This window comes from Epinephelus lanceolatus, chromosome 2 (assembly GCF_041903045.1).
Source record: "Epinephelus lanceolatus isolate andai-2023 chromosome 2, ASM4190304v1, whole genome shotgun sequence".
In the NCBI taxonomy this organism is placed as follows: Eukaryota; Metazoa; Chordata; class Actinopteri; order Perciformes; family Serranidae; genus Epinephelus; species Epinephelus lanceolatus.
The window spans coordinates 37,344,499-37,364,396 of NC_135735.1; the positions used below are offsets into that span (position 1 = coordinate 37,344,499).

Sequence of the window (19,898 nt, forward strand, 5' to 3'; positions counted from 1 at the left end):
CCTATTAAACATCAGCATGTTAGCATTAGGTGTGTATCCATCCTCCTTGTTATGTGCATTTTTTAAATCTGTGCATGAAAAAACCTGAGTGGAAACACCAAAAATTAAAAAAAAAATGCTCACAAAATAATGCAAAATATTTTGTATGCATGGGGGTGGAAAAGTTTGTCTGTCAATGAAAGGTAAATGCAACTAAATGCGATAGAAACAGATTCAGTGAATAAATGATGACATACAGTCATCACTACAGAGGCAACCACAAGCTGTCTTTGTCGTCTCTGGGTGGCTTTTAACACGCTGTATGCAGGGCTGTTTCTGGAACTCTCCCAAGATATATAGATGTAATATTAGTTGTCTGAAACTCTCCATTTCCATCATCCAGTGTTTCTCTCTGTTATTACACATCCATTGTCTTCCTTCATTTGAGGTTTAACTTGCGCTCTTTTGATTAGGTCATCTCATTGTGCCCTGTTCTGCAGTGGTATGATAGCACCTGACCGGAGAATTGGCGTCACCTTCAGCTTATCTTGATGAATCAACTCCCAGTATTTGCAGAACAGTATGGAAAAGCACATATATTTTCAAATTTCTTTGCCAATTTTCTGAAAGTAAAAATTTGCACTAGATTTGGATGTAAACCCATTTATTGTCGTTGTTTGCAGGTTAGCTTGCTGGCGGTAGCATTTAGCTCAAAGCACTGCTGTGCACAGAGCCACTTCTGTGGCTGCATACTCTTAGCTTTGCATAATTTTGTCTCAGTATTTGGTAACATTTTACTTTGCATTTGTTGTGGGGGCATCGGTAGCTTAGTGGATAGTGCTGGCGCCCCATGTATAGAGGTGATACCTCGCTGCAAGGGGTTGCGAGTTCGACTCTGGCTTGCAACCCTTTGCTGCATGTCGTCCCCCCCACTCTCTCTGTCTCCCCATTTCACACTGTCCTGTATGTTAAAGGCAAAAAGCCCAAAAAAATAATCTTTACTTTGCATTTGTTGTGTTGTATTAACTGCCGTGCATAATCAAGTAATTCTGATGATTATAAATGTATTACTGTAGACTAGATAAACCCCACTGTATGCTTTTTTTTCAGGCAGAATATAATAGCTGTTGACAATGATTTGCAGTGCAATATAGTGTGGTCCAGGTTAACCACCTTCAATAGGCACTGAGGACAGGAGATTTTCCAGACACCTGCTCAGGACGCTCATGCTGGGTACATCAGGCCTCTCGGTTACAAGCCCTGCTCTGCCCTCATACTACTGGACCCTGTGTCTGCCAGTGGAAAGACACACACACACACACTACTGTTTCCCTTTCTCTCTGTTGTGCTCTCCCCTGCCCACCCTTTAACATGTACATGCCTGCACATCCCAAGCCAGCATCTGGCTTGGCACTTGGCTCTGCTGAGCCTTTCAGAACAATTTAAATGGATAATCAGGCTGGTGATGCGAAGAAAGTGGATTGTGCATCTCTTAATCTCCGATCAGAGCCCCCTAAGCTGCTCCTGGTGCAGAATTAGACTGGCTTTATGTGAAATGACACTAGACAGTGTGCAACACTGTAACACTCTGTGGGTTCCAGTAAAATCTGGCTCCTCTTCCCCGGGGAGAGGGCCTTTTCTTCACAGACAGCTGACATCTTCCATACCCCCCCAAATGAGACACAAACGCCATGTCTCCATTATCAGTGCCCCTGGTGCAGATGTTAATTCGTATCATCATTAACAAAGAGAAGCGATGCACACAAGCATGGTCTTTGATACTGATCTAGCTCTGTCTTCCCTCCCCCACAGTTTTTTTTCTTTTTCTTTCCTCTACTTCCATTCTGTTTAGCAGACACTAAACACCAGCATTCCTCTCCTCCAAGTACGTCTGTGTTTTGCTTAAAGGTCACAGTCATGCTCGTGCTGTTCTCCTACAAAAGTTGAGCTCACCTCAGCCAACCTTCTTCTTTGACATCTCAAATCTCAGGGTTGGCTCTGTAATTCAGGCCACAAAGCACCAGCCTATAGGATCCACTGGCCTATATAGCTGTGCCCTGATTTACCTTATAAGGTGTAACGCCACAGGAAACTGACTTACATCAGCAAAAAGTATCCATAGTAGAGCAAGAGCAAAAATGTATGTGATATGTTTCCTTTCCTTCCTTAAAAGCATTCCTGCAAGAGCTCATGTGGATAAAATGTGGTCAAAGTATCACACCCTGTGCAGTGTATCTGACTGTCCTCAACCAGGCAAGAGGACAGGGCTGATACTTTACTGTCACAGACATTATAATAGTGTGCCAGTGTTTTCAGATTGCTTCATGATATGATACAGATGAAACTTGGGCCATATATCTCAAGGCTGCTGTGGTGATTGGCCCCGCGCCACTGGGGACATTGAAAAAGATGAATGAAGACCACAATGATGAACGATCTCTGATCCTTTCCATGTGCTACTGTAACTTTTTATTCATGACTCATGACAGTTTTGCTTTGTTTTTTTACAAACACGCTGCGTTTTGATTCTCATGCTGCTGAACAGACAATATCGTGAACTAAGTTTTGGAGGGTTTTTTGAGTGGACAGAAGCATAATATGACAGCAGAGGACTCAGAGTAAATGGTTCCTACTGAAGGTGTGCGTGATTTATTCTGTACTCTGTGAGCCAGAGGCCAGGGCTGTGATGAATATGACCTTAGCTCCTTCTGAAAGGAGAACTGATTCTCTCGCTGTGAAACAAGCACTGAAAAGTGAAACAGTGGTAGGGAGCAGGAAGAGAGAGGGGGAAAGGAAGGAATGAAAACTCTATTAGCTGCCTCTGCCACTGGAATTCATCAGTGCTTGTCAAGACAGCTGCCCTGAGTAGGCAATGAATTAGTTTCAAGTGTCTGTGTGCTAAAGCAAGCAAGGGGAACATTAATACTCCCTAATCAAGGGCTGTGTTGGCATATTCTCTCCGTTGTCTCCCTCCTGTTATTCTATCCCCTACCGGAGACAGAAAGACAGAGCTGAGGAAGACAGGGAAGACATGCCTGGTTAGCTTTGTTGTTGGCTGTAGTGAGCTCTGCTGGCAGGTCATGCAGCTCTTATTATCAGGTTTATGGGGTTAGAGGTAGATCTAGCCGATATGGAGGAAATCAAATATCACATTTACGACCAAATACCTTGATACTGATATGCGTCGATATTTTAGGGTTGACTATTGGTGCTTTCACAAATAATGACACAATAAGATTTTTGCTAAATAATCATCAGTAATGTGGATATAATGAAAATGTGGGTAAAGGCAAATAACAGAATAGTAAGAACAGTCTGATAAGTTCAGAAAATAACATCACTTTACTGTAATGCAGCAAAGTGATGTTATAGTCTGATAAGTTCAGAAAATAACATCACTTTACTGTAATGCAGCATTTAAAGGGAAACTACACCCATTTTTAAAATTCATACATGTTATTCCTATGGTCTAAGAGAGCCAAAAAATATTATTGAACATCCATACTGTCTCTCAAATCCAACAACTAGAGTGCTGAAACTCAAATTCAAGATGTTATCAAGTCTGGACCTGCTCCATAGACAATGAATTGGAAAAGATGCTTGAAAGAAGGCACTGAGAGCACCCAGGGCAGGGGTCAGCATCCTTTCCTTTCAAAACAGCCATTTTTGGCCAGAAAAATAGATAAATAAATAAAAATCTGTCACATATTTGAGCCTTATAATGAAGGTAAAACAGCCCATTAAGACTAAATTAGCCAACATTAACATCAACATTATTAATAGGTCTAAATGAGCATTCAGTAATATGTTTTGTGACAAGGTGGATGTTATTTTATACTTCAATTTTGCAGCATTGCAGTGAAAGCACATCTATCCACACACTATTTAATTCTCTATTTTCATCTGAGACTTTTCGTTATTTTGGATTTGGAATCCACAGCTAGCCTAGCAAGGGAAACTCCATAGTAGCCACTGCTACCGAGGTTTGGCAACATTTAGAGGAAAAGGTGACGGGCCATAGATATATGGCGCACATTTTAGTCCATGAAATCTTGGAACAGTTTTTTAAAAATCAGCATACAACAATGATAAATTGAAAATTTAAGTATTAAAAAATAATCGTTCATTTTCATATAATTTTTTGTCAAAGCCACAGCGAGCCACTGGAGAGGGGCTAAAGAGCTGCATACGGCTCCGGGACCGCAGGTTGCCTGAGGCCTGAAGTAGGATTTCTGCTTCATAACCAAGAAAACTACATAGAATAAAGCTCACTTGGGTAAAACAGTCATAGGCCCATAAAATCAGGTTCCCGTTCATTGTCTATGGAGCATCTCTAGACTTTATACCTATGGCATCACATGTTTGAGAGTTACCTCCCTGGTTTCTGGCTTTGAGAGAGAGTAGCTCATGTTCACAAATACTGATTGAACTAACATATTGGAATTCTCGGAATTAAGTGGTGTTTTCCTTTTAAAACCAGGAAAAGAAAACCCTTTCCAATATTACCACATCAGAAATCTAAGACAGTGTCTAGTCTCATATCACTTTTCCCAATATAATATCAATATACTGCCCAGACCTAATTTGAGGTTAGTAGATATCCACCTCTGTTGGGGTAGGAGTTTGAGTCCCATAGGACAAGCCATGCAATGATGCTTTACATGTGCCTAAATGTAATGCTGTCACATTTTGTTAAGAGAGAGGCACCAAAGACTGAGAAAAACCAGCTCCCCTTTCAAAGACGCAGGGTTTATCTCAAAAAGGGCGGCCTGATCATCTCCAGGAGGACGCACAATCCTGCTGGAAATGAAATGCAGGTGTGTGGGAAAAAAAGGCATGCGGCAGTCTCATCAGTGCCCATTCGAATTGGTATGAATGCCTATCTACTTCAGTTTTTTGGCCTCCTCAGCCAATTATTTTCATGCCAGGATTGTCTGACAAATTTCAAGTAGTTGATGAGCTCGCTGGAGGCAAGTCTTAAACAGTGCTCTAAAAGTGACCAAGAAAAGTAGTGTTTGGGATCTACCTGCAGCACTTGATGCAGAGCTGGCTTCTTTTCATTACAATTTGCATGCTGCTCAACACATCCAATAATGCTGGGAGTTTAGCATGATTTTAGCACTATGCCACTACGCTTTCGTGGCAGGTGCCAGCAGTTAAAATCATGTCACTTGTAGCAGGAGACCAGTGCTTCGGAGAGGCTTTCAGTAACTCAGCAGCAGCTATAGCGTGCTGTTAGGCTCTGTGTTCAGCTGCATGCATGTGGACCTGCAGTGTGGTCATTGTGAGGATATGAATATATTGGCTTTCCAGAGAGTAGCTTAATGCAATGCGCAGATGAAAACAAGACCCAAGTAGGTGAACAGTCCCATCTCCAAGAAGGCACATAAGCAAATTAAGTGTGACCAAAAGCTTTAATTCGAAAGGCAGAAGGATTAGGCTGTTTGATGAGCAGATTTAAGGGTGCAGGCAAGGGGAACAAAAAGAAACACTTCTGGCCAAGCGTAATAATCTTTGAAAATGTTCTTTAAACCCATCTCCCTGTGACGTGTATTTTCACTGCACTTCAACCCAACATCTTCCATCCCTAAGATTAAGGGCTTTTATCATGTATCCTCTCTCTCCCGTGATTGCTGCTTGATATTTTTGCTTTTGACGTCTTCCTCTGCACTCGCCTTTTTCCTTCTTTTCCTCAAAGTGGACTTTAATAGGTTTAGGAAATGTTACATCTTAGTGCACTTACAGACAAGTGTATTACCACTCTACTAAAACACTCCCTCTCTTAGACAAAGTTGTCTGATTTAATCCCTGAAGGTTTCCTTCCAGCATGTTAGATAAGGCCCACCTCAGCGAATGCTTCCTGGCTGTATTGTGTTGCTGGATTTCATGATTTCCCTCTTTCCTTGCAGACTTTTCATACACCCAGCTTGGGAGATGAGGAGTTTGAGATTCCTCCCATTACACCTCCACCTGAGACAGAGTCTGGCCTGGGTCTGTCGGAAGTGGACTCACCTTACCCAGCAATGCCGGAGCCCCCAGTTCCTCACAGGGGTCCCTTAATCCCCCAGTTTCCCCCTCAAAGCCTGGATCTGCCCTCTATTACCATCTCACGCAACATGATGGACCAGGAAGGGGTGTCTGTCAACAACGGCCAACCTGTGGTGAGCCCTGCTATGCATACACACCACCAGTAAATCACGATGTCTATTTATTTTCTGCGTCTGGAGAAATGTTATCCTCATCTGTCAACACACAGAAATCCTGCACTGGCGCTCCTTCAGTGTCTGTCCTACTTGTGGCTGCAGCTCCAGATGTGGTTTTTGATGGTGTATCCAAACTAAAAGATATGATTTATAAGTATATACTACTGGACACCCCTGATATCAGAAGCATAAAGTCCTTAAATGAGGCCTTTTACTGAACCGTAATGTCACCTTCACAGTTTTTGTACGCCTCCTGTTGTCAGTGCATCTGGCACAGCATCTGGCCTTGTTTACAACACAGGAGGTATATGATCACATTGAGTAAATGTCATGATATTATGTTACTTACTGTGAGGATTTTTTTTAAAAAAGCGCACAGTGTGGATGATCCCCCTCTGTAAGGTGAGCAGATGTGAATAGATCACAGGTGTTAAAGTACAAAGCACATTCAGTCCCAGAAGGACAGTGAAAATGGGACCCAAAAGTGCCACAGTTTCACATGCTCATATTTAATTCATGTTGCCTCCAGAAGCCTTTTTTTTCCTGTTGTAAATGCTGATGCATGCTTCTGTCCAATGTCACACGAGGTCTTCAGAAAAGACACATGCTGTGTTTGGAGTTAAGGATCAGCTTTGTCTTTGTGTTGTAGAGAATTACCCTAAAAAAGGACTTCATGAACCCACTTTCAGCTTAATCCTCCGTTCCTCTCATACGGATGGTCAAACATGGAACAGTCGACGAAATAATCATCGTATGTTGATACTGCTATGTGCTGTAGATTGTGAGATTGTTGTCTTAGGGTGGAAAGGCATTTTCAAATGCCACAATCATAGAAGCATTGAGGAGGAAAAATGGAAATGTCACTGGCTGACTAGTTTGTCTTACAGACCTATTACAAAAATGGAAGATTCATTTAGGAGAAAAGAAATGAAAGGACAAAGGCATGAGCGGAGAGATGATGATGTTGATGCTGAATTTGCTTTGTGAACCACAAAACACATTGAGATGAGGTGCCATGATCATTATAACTGTGTGAATAAATGAAATGTGTTTCCGACCCCCTGCTCCCCTCCTCTCTCTGCAACACATTTGTTGAATCACACTGATATTAGAGATATTTATTTACATTCCATGTAGGGAGGGGGCTATAAAATTTTACAGCTCTTTTCCCTGCTTCCATGCTTCTGGCATGTAAAATAATTGCGGCTTTTAAAATATCTCCGCCGCATACAGTAAGTGAGCCCCAGAAGGCTTTTGCCTAAAGAATTTTCATTTCATGGTCAGTTAAGCTTTCTACATCTGGAAGAAACGGAACCTTGACACAATTACATTCCTGACTGTTCTCACGACTTGCTGGAGGATTAGATTTGATTCTCAAACATTATTCCTCTTTAACACCATTTGCATGGCTCATGTCTCTGATTGTGCGGAGACTCTATTAAAAACTGAGGGGAGAATGTGGGTTTCTGCTCCTTGCCTCGTGGCTTTGTCGTCGGCACACTACTCACTCGTTATCAGTCATCACACATTGTACCGCAGGAAGGCTCGTGGTGGCCCTTCATTTTTCCTGTAAATGGGATTGATCCCCAAAAGTCTCGTGACAATGCCTATAGAAATTCTATTCATCTACGGTTTTATCTTCGCCTTGAAAAGAGAACGCAACTTTTAAATGAGATAAGTAACAGCGCCGTTCGCGGTGCATTCTATATACAGAGACAATGATTTACGAAGGCCCTAAGAGGGGTGTTTTGTCATTTTGTCAGCACACTGATAAAGGAATGACAACCTTATATACATGATTACATTCTGTGTTATTTGTTATGGCTGCAGGGGCAAACAAATAAACCGTGCACTATTGCAATTACATTTTTCATCAAGCCACCATGCTCATATTTCCCAAACACTTGTCTTGGTTTTCTTTCTGTATACAAGCTTACTGGTGGTGAATATTTAGTGCGTGTGGAAACCTGTCTCTTATCAGAACTTAATGAGACACCCAACCAGTGAATATACCTGGGCTATTTTCAAAAGCTTCTTCCATGTCATTGCATTGCCAAGTGTTCTGCTAATTCCTCTCCCCATAATGTTCAGCGTATGTCTTGCAAATTGGCCACAGATGCTGGGCTTCTACAAAGAGAAATACATTTTCTCAGCTGCAATATGCCTGGCAAGCCCTGAATCTGAAGTCATTATTTATTTAATCTGCTCTCCTAACAAGCTTCTGACTCTCATTTTTGTCTCCCAGCATGTGTCCTCCTGATTTGTGATTGAATCTCAATAGTGCCAAATAGTACTGGAGTTAGAGCTGCCAGTATTGCTTTATTCACAATTTCTTCTCGATTTTCTCCCTGCTGCACAGCGAGGGTCTCTGGGTTCTATTTCAAAAAACACCTGGTGCCTTCACCACACTTTAGGCTTTTCTTGACACATGTAAGCATGTACCGAAATGTCCCCCACGTCTGGATTCGAAACCTACAATGGTCGACTAGTTGTATTAAATGTTAAAATGAAAAATATTTAGGAGATATGAGCCCTGCTGTCTTATTACATTTACCACCATGTGGTGATGCATTATATATTTTTCATTAGCAACTAGCTGTTTCACATATCATTAGCTTTACAGCGGCAAAGATATGCTAATGTCTAACACCAAATAGTGTTTGGACCACATGCATCATGTTAGATGAAAGTGGGTCTGAAAGAAGAGATTTGTAGTTTGTTGTTCACATGATTTGATATGCCTTGATATTGTGTAGATTGCCAGTGAGTATAATACCCTGGGTTTTGACTGGTCAAAAACCACTATATCCCGAATCAAATGGAAAATGTGAGCACTGTTGCAGAAAGCATGTTTTTCTACACTTCCCTCTTATCTCCCTTCCAAGCCAAGAAGCACTGACATGAGTTGTACATCAATTTAAGAGAGTGGATTTTTTTTTTCTCTCGCTCCGTTTCTTTTTTCTTTTCTCCCTCGACAGACAGCTATTGTGACATATTGGGTCAGTCAGAAATGAAAGATATTCATGCAGGCATGCAATACTTGTAATGAAGTCTCAGCTTGACCTTCTGCATGATTGATTCTGTAATTTACTTTTCTCAGGCAGCTCTCAAAATGAAATGATGTCATGTTGGACAAGTTTTAAATACCCATAATGCATCAGGAGGACTGGTGGAAAGGGGTACGGGTCAGCGGCTGTACCGGACCAGGGGGAGGGAACCTACTGGCCCCGCAGTCTGAGGGGGGAGAGAGATTTGTTTTTAAGTGGGGGTTAGGGGTTGGGGAGATAGATGGACTGAGTTTGCACACCACAGAGAGAGAAAGAGAGAGAAGTGTGTTTGACTGAGACAGGGCAGGGGAAAGAAAAACAATTTATCTTCATGCTATTATAGCCTTTACCGGCATTCAAAATTCCATTTTTCTCATTTGGCTTAAGCACAGACTTCAGCAGGTTGCTGAAAATGGAGGGGAAAAAAAATAAAATGATGTACCCGTTTAGAAGGCGAGTAAAGGAATATGTGCAGAGCACTGATAAACTATCTTTAATAGGACTGACCTTTCATGCTGGCGAAAGTTACTGGGGGATTCATCCTTATAATTACCATATAGATGATTTTACCCCTCTCCTGCCATGGAACATTTCCAAGAGCTCTGGCATTGATTGAATGGAAATTGAACTTGTTAACATTCTTTTCAGCCTGTTACAGCTCAGTACATGGTGCCACTGTTCATAAATTCCCCCCAAATTCTGATTTCCAATATCTTAAAGAACAGACTGGAGCCTGCTTTCAATGACATCAGTGTTGAGATTTTTATCACTTGGTGAATGCATAATGTTGCATTTTGTGTCCAGCTGCTGTGTTTATTGGCCTGCGTTTATTGTGGAAAGGGTTTCACACATTGTCAACAGTGTTGTTGTTTTTTTTTGTTTGTTTTTTTTTTCTCATCTGCTAGTTTTCCAAACGCTTTATGTGGCTCTGTGTAGAGTGTTTGCTGTGTTAAGTGTGGAAGAGGCCAACAATAATGTACAAAACAAGCTATTTTCCTTCCTTTTTTGCAGCATATTGTTGACAGCATTATGTTGTTGCCAGCTTTTTCAGCCGTCACATTAAAAGCAACACAATGGAGAATATTACAAAATGAATTAACATAAGAAAAAAAAGGCCTTTATTGATTGGGGAGTAGATTTCAGCTTGTTAGTGTTTGACCGTACAAACACAGGCAGACAGCACACCTCCACACACACAGACCTGACTAAGGAGGGCACATCTGGCCACTGTGTACTCAAGATAAGGACTCGTGTGCAGATTTACGATGACTATCAAAATATCTAGTTAGATGTCTGCTGTGACTGCTGACAATACTGCAATCAAAATGCAAATGAGAAGGCAGAGGGACATAAATAAATATCCTGGTACCAGATTCATATTCACAATCAAGGCGACTGTTACTTAAGATGATTTCTCTCTCTGTGTTATTAGCTGTTATCTTTTCATTCAAATCAGATGTGCTAAGGCTGGCGTTTCACTGACATAACTGTCATCGCTCTTTTGTTGCACAGAGTGGAAGGCACAATTGCAGCTACTCCAGTTATTGCTATAATATGCGATAAAATAAGACATTTAGCAGGCTGTTGAATGTGATATGACTAAGTGTTTAACTGTGGTCATCAGTGCATATTTTTTTTTAAATGCACAACATCCAAAGGCCATTCAGAGGAAATCACCATATTCCAAACAAATGGCAGAATGGGCCATTGCTCTAAGTCAAAACTGCATCATTGCGATTGGGCAAAAGTGTTATTATACAGATGGCCACGACTAATGAGCTCAGTGTGTGCGTCTTTGATGTTCGCAGCGAGCAGAGAGCAAACTGCGAGCCATCGTGTTCTCAGTAATGAAGATGACAATAGCACTTGGAACATGGCGGGTTGCAGATATGTAAATCACAGTCATTTGGTCACAGGCTTGTTTATTGCAGCTTTTATTCGCGAGGAAACTGAAAGCTTCCATATTTGAAGCATCGCAACAATATGTCTTCAATTTCTCCCCTACCTTCACCTCACCTTTTGCAGAATCTTCCTCGCACATGTAAATATAAATCCGCTCTCACTTCATAGATTGTATTTATGATAAGCAGTCGACATGGCATATGAGAAAGAAATGGATTGTAGATCCAATATGTTTCTGTCTGAAATGGTGTTACAATATTGTTTTTGAAGACAGGCATTCATAAGGTTCTTTCAATAAAGCCAGGTCTGTGGGTATATGATGTGTTGATGTTGGGTGAGATTGAGTTTGTGCTGCTGAATACCAGATGGATGTACCCAGGGAGAACAAATCACCTTTTCTGTTGTGTTCACGTCCTCTCCTCTGTTCCATGTCAGCTCTGCTGGCTCTCTGATCAGTCTTCCCTCTGGGGAGCTGGCAGTCCTTGTAATTTCATCCTCACCACAATCAATCCAAACATGTTGCATGCACCTTCTACAAGACTCTTTCAAGAACCAAATGTTTTACCAGGAAAAAAAAGTGAAAGAGATTTTGGAAAATGTTATTATGTTGTACCCTGGACGGGAGAAGGGAGGGGAGCTGTCCAAAGCCCTTAAGCTTCATACCTTCAGCCAGTTAATTTATGGAGTTGATTATAGAGAAGTATTGTTTTCCCCACTCTGGCAGTCAAACATGATCTATGAAAGGTGCCTCTTTCACAGAGTTATAACCTTAAAGCATATAGGCTTGTGGCTGCCTCAAACTAAACTGACATGTAGGTGCATGCATGCATACAAACTGTGACTCGAACAGTCTTTTTATTGTGGCATTTGAAGTTATGTACCACAGCGCCAGACAACTGAGTCCACTGTTCCCCTCAAGGGACCGGGCAGTCAAAAGCTGTGTCACAGATTTCCATACAATAGAGTTTTGAAATGAATCAACTGAGCTGTGTAGCCATCTGTTACTGGCTTATAAAGTTGGCTCCTCGGGTGTCAAGATAATTTATCATGGCCTGTAATAGAGACATTTAAGACCCAGGACATAGTGACATGTGATCTGCCACATAACAATCCGCAGAATCCAATGACCCGATTTCCGCTCTGGTACAGAGATACAGCTTCATGAGCTTTGTGCGCTGGGCAGCGGGGGAGTGCAGAGATATCTTTGAGCTCGAGGAATGAGGTGCAAGTCTTGGCAGCCACAACCTCAAGGGCAGGAAGCACAGGGAAAGGGATCAATAAAATATTACATTTGTTAATTATTGTCTTAACAAGCCTCTTTCTTCTTTACAGAATGTTGGACCAGGCCATCTTCGCCAGTACCCGCCCAACCCAGCCATGGTGATGAAGTCCATCATCAGCATGAACAGCCCCAGTGGGATGTTATCAAGGAATCAGCTGACCACCATAAACCAGTCCCAGCTCAACGCACAGCTGAGCCTAAACATGGCTGGCCCCAACATCACCCATACTTCGCCATCACCGCCTGCTAGCAAGTCCGCAACACCGTCTCCCTCCAGCTCCATCAACGAAGATGACCAGGACGAAGGCAACAGGGTGAGCAAAGTCCGAAATCATTTAGATGACTGTATTACAATTCGAGGGAATTAACCTGCTGATGTAAAATACTTTCTTTAACTCAATCAATTTTAATCATTGCAGGTCATTGGAGAGAAGCGACCAGCTCCCATCGATCCCACAAAGAAACCCAAGACTCCTAAGAAGAAGAAGAAGAAGGATCCCAATGAGCCTCAGAAGCCGGTGTCGGCTTATGCCCTGTTCTTCAGAGACACCCAGGCTGCTATTAAGGGTCAGAATCCTAATGCCACCTTTGGAGAGGTTTCCAAGATTGTGGCCTCCATGTGGGACGGTCTGGGAGAGGAGCAGAAGCAGGTACTACATCTCGAGCAGTTAACAGGAATTACAGAAAATCGCATAATCAAAGATCCAGAGTCAGGCATGAAACAAATAGTATTTGATCTGTGTAATGTACTCTCTGTAGTGATAGGAATGATCTCTAATTATAAAGAAGCTGTAGTTGTCCATTTACACGTACCTTTGCGTCATCACAGGTTTATAAAAGCAAAACAGAAGCTGCCAAGAAAGAATATTTAAAAGCCCTCGCAGCATACCGTGCTAGCCTGGTTTCAAAGGTGAGAAACTGTTCCTTCCTTTCACCTGAAAAATGTGTGAGTTTGACAGAAATTTAATTAAATTTCTGAGAATTACTTGTGTTACATTGTGCACTGAGAAGTTGTAGAATACTCTTGTAATGACTAAAACAACAGAAGCAATTTGAGGTCTAGAAGCTATACGATATATCTATAGATAGAAGAAATTGTATTCTTCACAGGGGAAAATTGTGGCTTAGTAGATCATTTTTTTTCCACTCATCCAGGCGGCAGCAGAATCAGCCGAGGCCCAGACTATTCGTTCAGTACAGCAGACCCTGGCCTCCACCAGCCTGTCCCCAGGCCTGGTGCTGCCATCACCTCTCAACCAGCACCCCTCCATGTCAGCGGCTTCCCAGGCCCTCCAACAAGCCCTACCGCGGGCCATTGCCCCAAAACCTCTGCAGATGAGACTAGGGGGCAGTCAGATCGTGACCTCGGTTACAGTCTCCCACCAGAACATGTCCTCCGGGATGCCGCCGCAGATGCTCGGCCAGATGGGTGCCGGAGGGGGCATGGTGGCGGGTGCCCAGTCCACAGCGGTGTCTCAGATGAGCCCGCCGATGCAACCGGTTCAGCAGCATGCGATGCAGCAGCTCCAGCAGCAGCAGCAGATGCAGCAGCACCTCCAGCACCATCAGATGCAGCAGCAGCAGATGCATCACCAGCAGATCCAGCAGCAGATGCAGCATCAGCATTTCCAACACCACCTCCAGCAGCAGCTGCAGCAGCACCACATGCAGCAGCAGCAACAACAACAACAGCAGCAGCAGCAGCAACAGCAGATGCAGCTGCAGCACATGCAGATGCAGCATCAGCTTCAGATTCAACATCTCCAGCAGCAACAGCAACAGCAGCAACAGCAGCACCAGTCCCAGTGTTCCCCACCCCAGCACTCTCCTGGTACCCCCCATTCAGTGGGTGGCTCTGCATCGCTCGGCAGCCCCCAGCCAGCCCCACAGCAGCAACCACACCCCTCCCAAATCCAGGCCCACGCCCAGGTCCTGTCCCAGGTCAGCATTTACTGAGCCAAATGGAAATTCTATCTCAAAGAACAGGAATAGAATAAAAGCATCATTCCATGTTGCTTTTCTAAGTTGCACTTAAGAAGTGTGTAAGATTTAGAATGTTATACAAAGAACTTGTCCATTGTTATAGACGGATATGCACACACGTGTACAGGGGGTGGACATGTTAACTGGGTTTTTGTCTATAAAATAGGCTGAGCTTTGACAGAAGCCTGTTAGGGCGAGCGCCCAGTGATTGTTTATTTGTTTGTTTGTGAGGTCTTTCAGTTATCAATTTAAACTGACCGGGCACACAATATGTTGAGAGACGTGTGTCTTTCATTGTTTTTATTTAACAATAAAGCTTTATTTATGAGGCCAGAGTTGTCAGTTCAGCGCAGCAAAGGGACATTTTGAATGCGTTTCAACAAAAGCATTTCTATCAGCTCTCGCCTGGACTGAGTGACTCACAGGATCCTTGCTGGAAACCAGTAACCCACACACCAGTCTTTGTTCACACACTGGCCAGTATATAGCAAGACTTTCTTTACTCCAACCTTTGTCTTTCACCCATCGCTCTCGCAGAGGTAACTGTTCAACAATGGGGCGGAGGAAACGACTGATCAAATCATCACACGAGGAAGGCTCGGTGATATCTGAACACATTGTAATCACGTCACAAATGCAGACAATGTCTCGCAGAATAAGGGGAACTGAAAAGGAAAAAGTCTTGGGACGCAGATCTCTGGATGAACAGACTGAGACAGAAACTGCCATAAATCATTTATTTCATCACATCATCAAACTGTAGCTGTAATCTGCTGTACATGTTTTGTAGAGTGGGGAGAGACCTCCTGTATCCAGTAATCTACCCTTCAGATGATTTGCCCAAAAGCGTGTAACTGGCACCCCCCACCCCATGCCCCCCCAAAAAACTTCTTTAATCTATTTGTTTTTACTTCAGATGTTTAACAATTAAATTATGTTTTTATTTTGTGTAACAAAGGGGATATTTTATGGTAAATACAAATGTCCGGATCAAGGCAGATGGTTTGGGGATTGATGTATTTTTACTCTGCTCCTTGATACGTCATTGTTTTAAAAAAGAAAAAAAAGAAAACTAGCAGAGCCAGTTTGTTGCACTGCCAAAGCCAACTGAAAAGGCATCGGAGGTATTTTTGCCAGCTGTACAGAAGTCCCCGATTAAAAAAAAAAAAAAAAAAAAAAAGAAAATGTTGTACATTTTTCATATCACCTGTTGTAAAGTTTTAATATGTGAGGCTTTAATTAAAACATTGTTAAACGACCTGTGGATTGCTATATCACATAGTGCATTTCTGCTCTTTTATACTTTTTTATGAGTTACAATAGCAGCGATTAATTTTGTTTGTATTTTGCTTACAAACCAACTGCTTTTGAAAACTGTCCATAGAATAAATGCATATCGGTATGGAGTTCTTGAAAGGTTGTTTTCAGCTCACGGTAGGAAAAAAAAGTAATTTAATGTTTGAGTTTGTGCTCGGCCATGAAGACGAATCCAGAGACATTCCATCACTAATATGATAGTAGCCATAATTTTGTATGAAGTATTATATATTTCTTTGTGTCTCTGTTCAAAATTAAACTATCAATCACAAATATTTATTTGAAGGAATCGGTTTATTTCAAAAGCTTTATCAGCCATAATTTCTATGAGGTATTTCTTCACGTCTCCTTGTTAGCTATTGAAAATCAATAAACTGATAAATATCCATAGCACTCACTTCTTTATGAGATATTCAAAAAACAAATTTGTATGTTTTATATGGAGTAATTCTATAAGGGAAAAAATACTTTGCAGGGGTATATGAGCATCCATGTTGGCATTATTATAGTGTGTGCTGTTTCCCAGTGATTTGAATGGAAGTCCATTGTAACTGTGTGTAAAAATAGTGTTGATACTGGACAAGGTCAGCATGTAACTGGTACTTGTCTCAATAACAGTCCCCTTCTCACACACCAGTGCACTGGATTCTGCCTCTTTCTTACTCCCTTCAAAATCGCTTCATTTCCAAGACATCCCCAGGGGTTTGCTGAGCTCCCTTGAATAAAATGGCGAGCGGGGGAGGGAAGGCAGGCAAACAATAATTATCATATCTTCACAATAGGCTGTGAATCCACTGGCCCAGGGAAGGGCCTTTTTATTCCAAAGGCAGCTGAGACATTTTAGACATGGGTTAATGTTAGTTACAAATTAGGAGAGAGAATCTGCTCCTGTGCTTCTGTGATAGCGGCTTGATAGAATTTTCAAATTTTGGTTTGTTTTCAATTAGTTAGTTTTAGGAAAGCATTTGTAATTTGGGCCGAGGCCCTGCCGTCGCTGCTGCTGCGGTGATTGGCTCTTCAGCTCGGTATGGAAACGATGCCCATTTCTCTGCCGTGATTAATTGCAGCATCTGTCCTGTCAGAAGCCCGAGTGAAGAGGTCTGCAGGAAAACTGCAAATAAGCGCTGGCAACAGTCTTAAAGTGCTTATGATGAAATGAAAATTAAAAACAGCAAGTGCCGTGCATGACCTGAATCTCAACGCAGGGGGAGAAGAGGAGAATGTGAGAGCGGGTGTCCATGGATACCAAACACATGCTTTAAAAACACACAGTAATGAGGCTCTGGGAAATCGCCGTTATTATTCTGAACAGATTCACAGCAGAGCCCATTAATAATGCATGGAGCTCCTTGTTATTCCATAACCCCTCAGTACTGCGGTCACTGTGTGTACAAATATCTCACAGCTAGGGCTGGAGTTATGGGACTCTGCAATAAAAAGGTTACAGATATTTTCAAAACACCGCTATATACACACACACATACACACACACACATAATTTACAAGGATAATACACTGCTCCTCCTATAATGGGGATTGGTTTGATTTGAAGAGGTGAATAAATAAATTTCACCTGCTTCATGCTGTAGACCTTGTTGTTCCTCCAAGATAAATATTTTTTTTCCAGAGTGTAATGTGATAGGATCATAGAAGCATGAAGCAGTCAATAACACCCTCTCTTCTTTCTTTCTGTCCTCATCATTAACTAGCGCTGATGAAATGCATGAAGGGCACTATGACATTAATATGTCATTTGAGTAATGCAATCATGAGGTGACCTAATTGTCCTCCTCCTCCCCACTGAGGTCAGTCGCTCGGCACTGTGCCGAGGATGACTAAGGAGTCAGATGTGGAAGCTAAGGGATTCTGTATTTTAATGATTTATTTGGCTCTTTTGTTGTTTTCCCGTTCATCGCACAGATACAATGTGAGCGCAACAAAAGCCCTGCTGACACTGACCATCTGACCATCAGACCCACGCTGCAGCCAATCTCACAGTCTGGACTCAGGTCGCAGATGTAGGACCTGCCACTCTGCTCTGACACGAAACTTTGCCTCCTTAAAAAAACACACAAAAAAAACAAAACAGGACTTTTTTTCTGTTAAGACCTGGTTCAGAGAAGTGCACAGACAGCTGACCCTACAAGTCCAAGGCAAGTCCCTGTTTACAGGGAGAGAGTCAGCTTCCAGTCAAACGGCTGACTTTGTTTCTTGGAGGCATTCTTGACCTTGCGATGATGAGCTTTGTGAAGAGAACTATTGACCTCTGAGATGAATAGTGAACTTTGTTTGGGGGGATGTTGGCTGCTCTGTTGGCTGGCTGGACTGTTGACATCCCTGACCAATGGTAACATTTGTTTAGAGAACTTTTGACCTGCCAGACTGAAGGAGCGCCGTAGACGATGCCTCCGAGCAAAGCTAATGGTATATTCAGGGGGGCTAGTATAAATATTATGATACCCTCGCACAACCTTTCTGAGAATCATGTCTAAATCTTTGAGTTTAATCCTATTTATCATTAATTTGCTGAGTTAATTTAGCACATTAATCCTAATTTGATAAAAAGAATTAATACAGTGCTTATTGTTATGAAGTATTGGGGAAATGTGCTATTCTGCAGAAAATATGAGCCCGAGCACAAATAATCATGTGCACTCTTTTGTTCCCTCTCCTTGTTTTTCATCTCGTGCAGCCACATGCATGCACACCCAAAATGCAAACTCACACATACACACATTTTCCATCCTTGTATTTCTGCTTGATGATGTTGCCTTGGTGATGCAGTGATTCAGCCATTAGTCTTACCCCTCCTCTTTTGTTGAGTTCTGTTATGGTAAGTTGGATCTGCCAGTCTTTTGACCTGTGTCAGCCTGTGCACTGCTGAACTCTGATACAACCTTTTAAACATACAGAAAACGATACACTACAAGGATTGATACTGCACTTAAATGTTTAATATTCTCACAGGAAGTGGTGCGGCTCTTGCTGACTGTGAATTAGCCTGTTTCCTGTAATGATTAACAGTATGTAATCACAATCAGAGGAATGACACATCAGCTGTTACCTAATAAATCACCACATCTAAATGTTGCAGTGAAGGGAAAAACTGCTGTTGAAGTGATGACAGTAAAGACATCCTTAAAATGAAACTACCTGCCTCATGATTGTTTTGAAATGCTCCAATCACACTCAAATACCAGGATTTTTCCATGCTAATACCAATGCTTTACACATATTTGCATGTGTATTGTGCAGTTGGGCTGAAGCTAGAATGAGGGCAGATAAGCTAACCGCCATCATCCTGCTGTCAACGTCATAAAGGTCATGGAATAAACATCTAAAGCCCAAAGAAAAACTGTTTATTGGAAGCAGTTGTCACCGTAACAATAACAGCAGTGAGCATATGAGGAGCTGGTTTGTTTCAGAGTATTATGGTTCACTCAGAATGTTATTGTGCATTGTCAGTATTTTGTGGACCAAATGCATCTGGAGCATTTATTCTCCGTTGAGTTATACAGTCGCTCTAAAAAAACAAAACAAAATGCACAGCAAGCTGTCAGTGATTTGAGAAAGCTTTCTTTATTGTGACAGATCATCATGCCCCAGAGGTTGACAGATGTCCCTGCATTGTATGGAAACGATTGCAGTCTCTTTTTATTTGGACTTGCTTGGTTTAAGAATGTAAAAACCCAGCTCGCTCTCCCCCCACTGCCGCCGATTTTATTTCATCAGTATTTTATAGGCTTTGTGTTCAGCAGAGGATCCCAACTCTGAAATTGCCTTTTATTGCAACTTACTTAGCCTGTTAATATAGGCTATTACAGAGCCAACATGTTTCTATGGCAACAAAACTGATAAAGTGTACCAGGAGACTGGAGTGATAGATTACACGTGCACGCTGTGTCACATCCAATTAACTCAAACTGACTGTACACCACATTATGCCACGACTCGCAGGAAAATCAATAAATATGGACGGTACCCAACAAGGTTCCCCCTCTGTTTCTTTCTTTCATCCCTTACGATGGCAGCGAAGCCAAGACAGATCATGCCACTAGGATGTCCCTGCTGCTACAAGAGGCAGGTGCTGTGTAGACACCATTCAAAACTTGGCCTATTCAGTCCAACTCCTCTAACGCTCCATTCATGCATAGCAAAACACCATCTGCTCCTGTTTTGCCCGGA

The 19,898-nt window shown here is 42.2% G+C and overlaps 1 protein-coding gene across 1 annotated transcript in view; it reads left to right on the forward strand.

Annotated features, from left to right (window-relative positions):
• tox3 (TOX high mobility group box family member 3) overlaps positions 1–15,986 on the forward strand; it is a 46,786-nt gene extending 30,800 nt beyond the window's left edge. Inside the window, exons 3-7 of the mRNA XM_033630627.2 lie at positions 5,889–6,140; positions 12,464–12,727; positions 12,833–13,063; positions 13,243–13,323; positions 13,569–15,986. Coding sequence (XP_033486518.1) covers positions 5,889–6,140; positions 12,464–12,727; positions 12,833–13,063; positions 13,243–13,323; positions 13,569–14,369 — 1,629 coding nt within the window. The 3' untranslated portion in view covers positions 14,370–15,986. The remainder of the gene's footprint in view (positions 1–5,888; positions 6,141–12,463; positions 12,728–12,832; positions 13,064–13,242; positions 13,324–13,568) is intronic.
• The last annotated feature ends 3,912 nt before the right edge of the window (positions 15,987–19,898 follow it).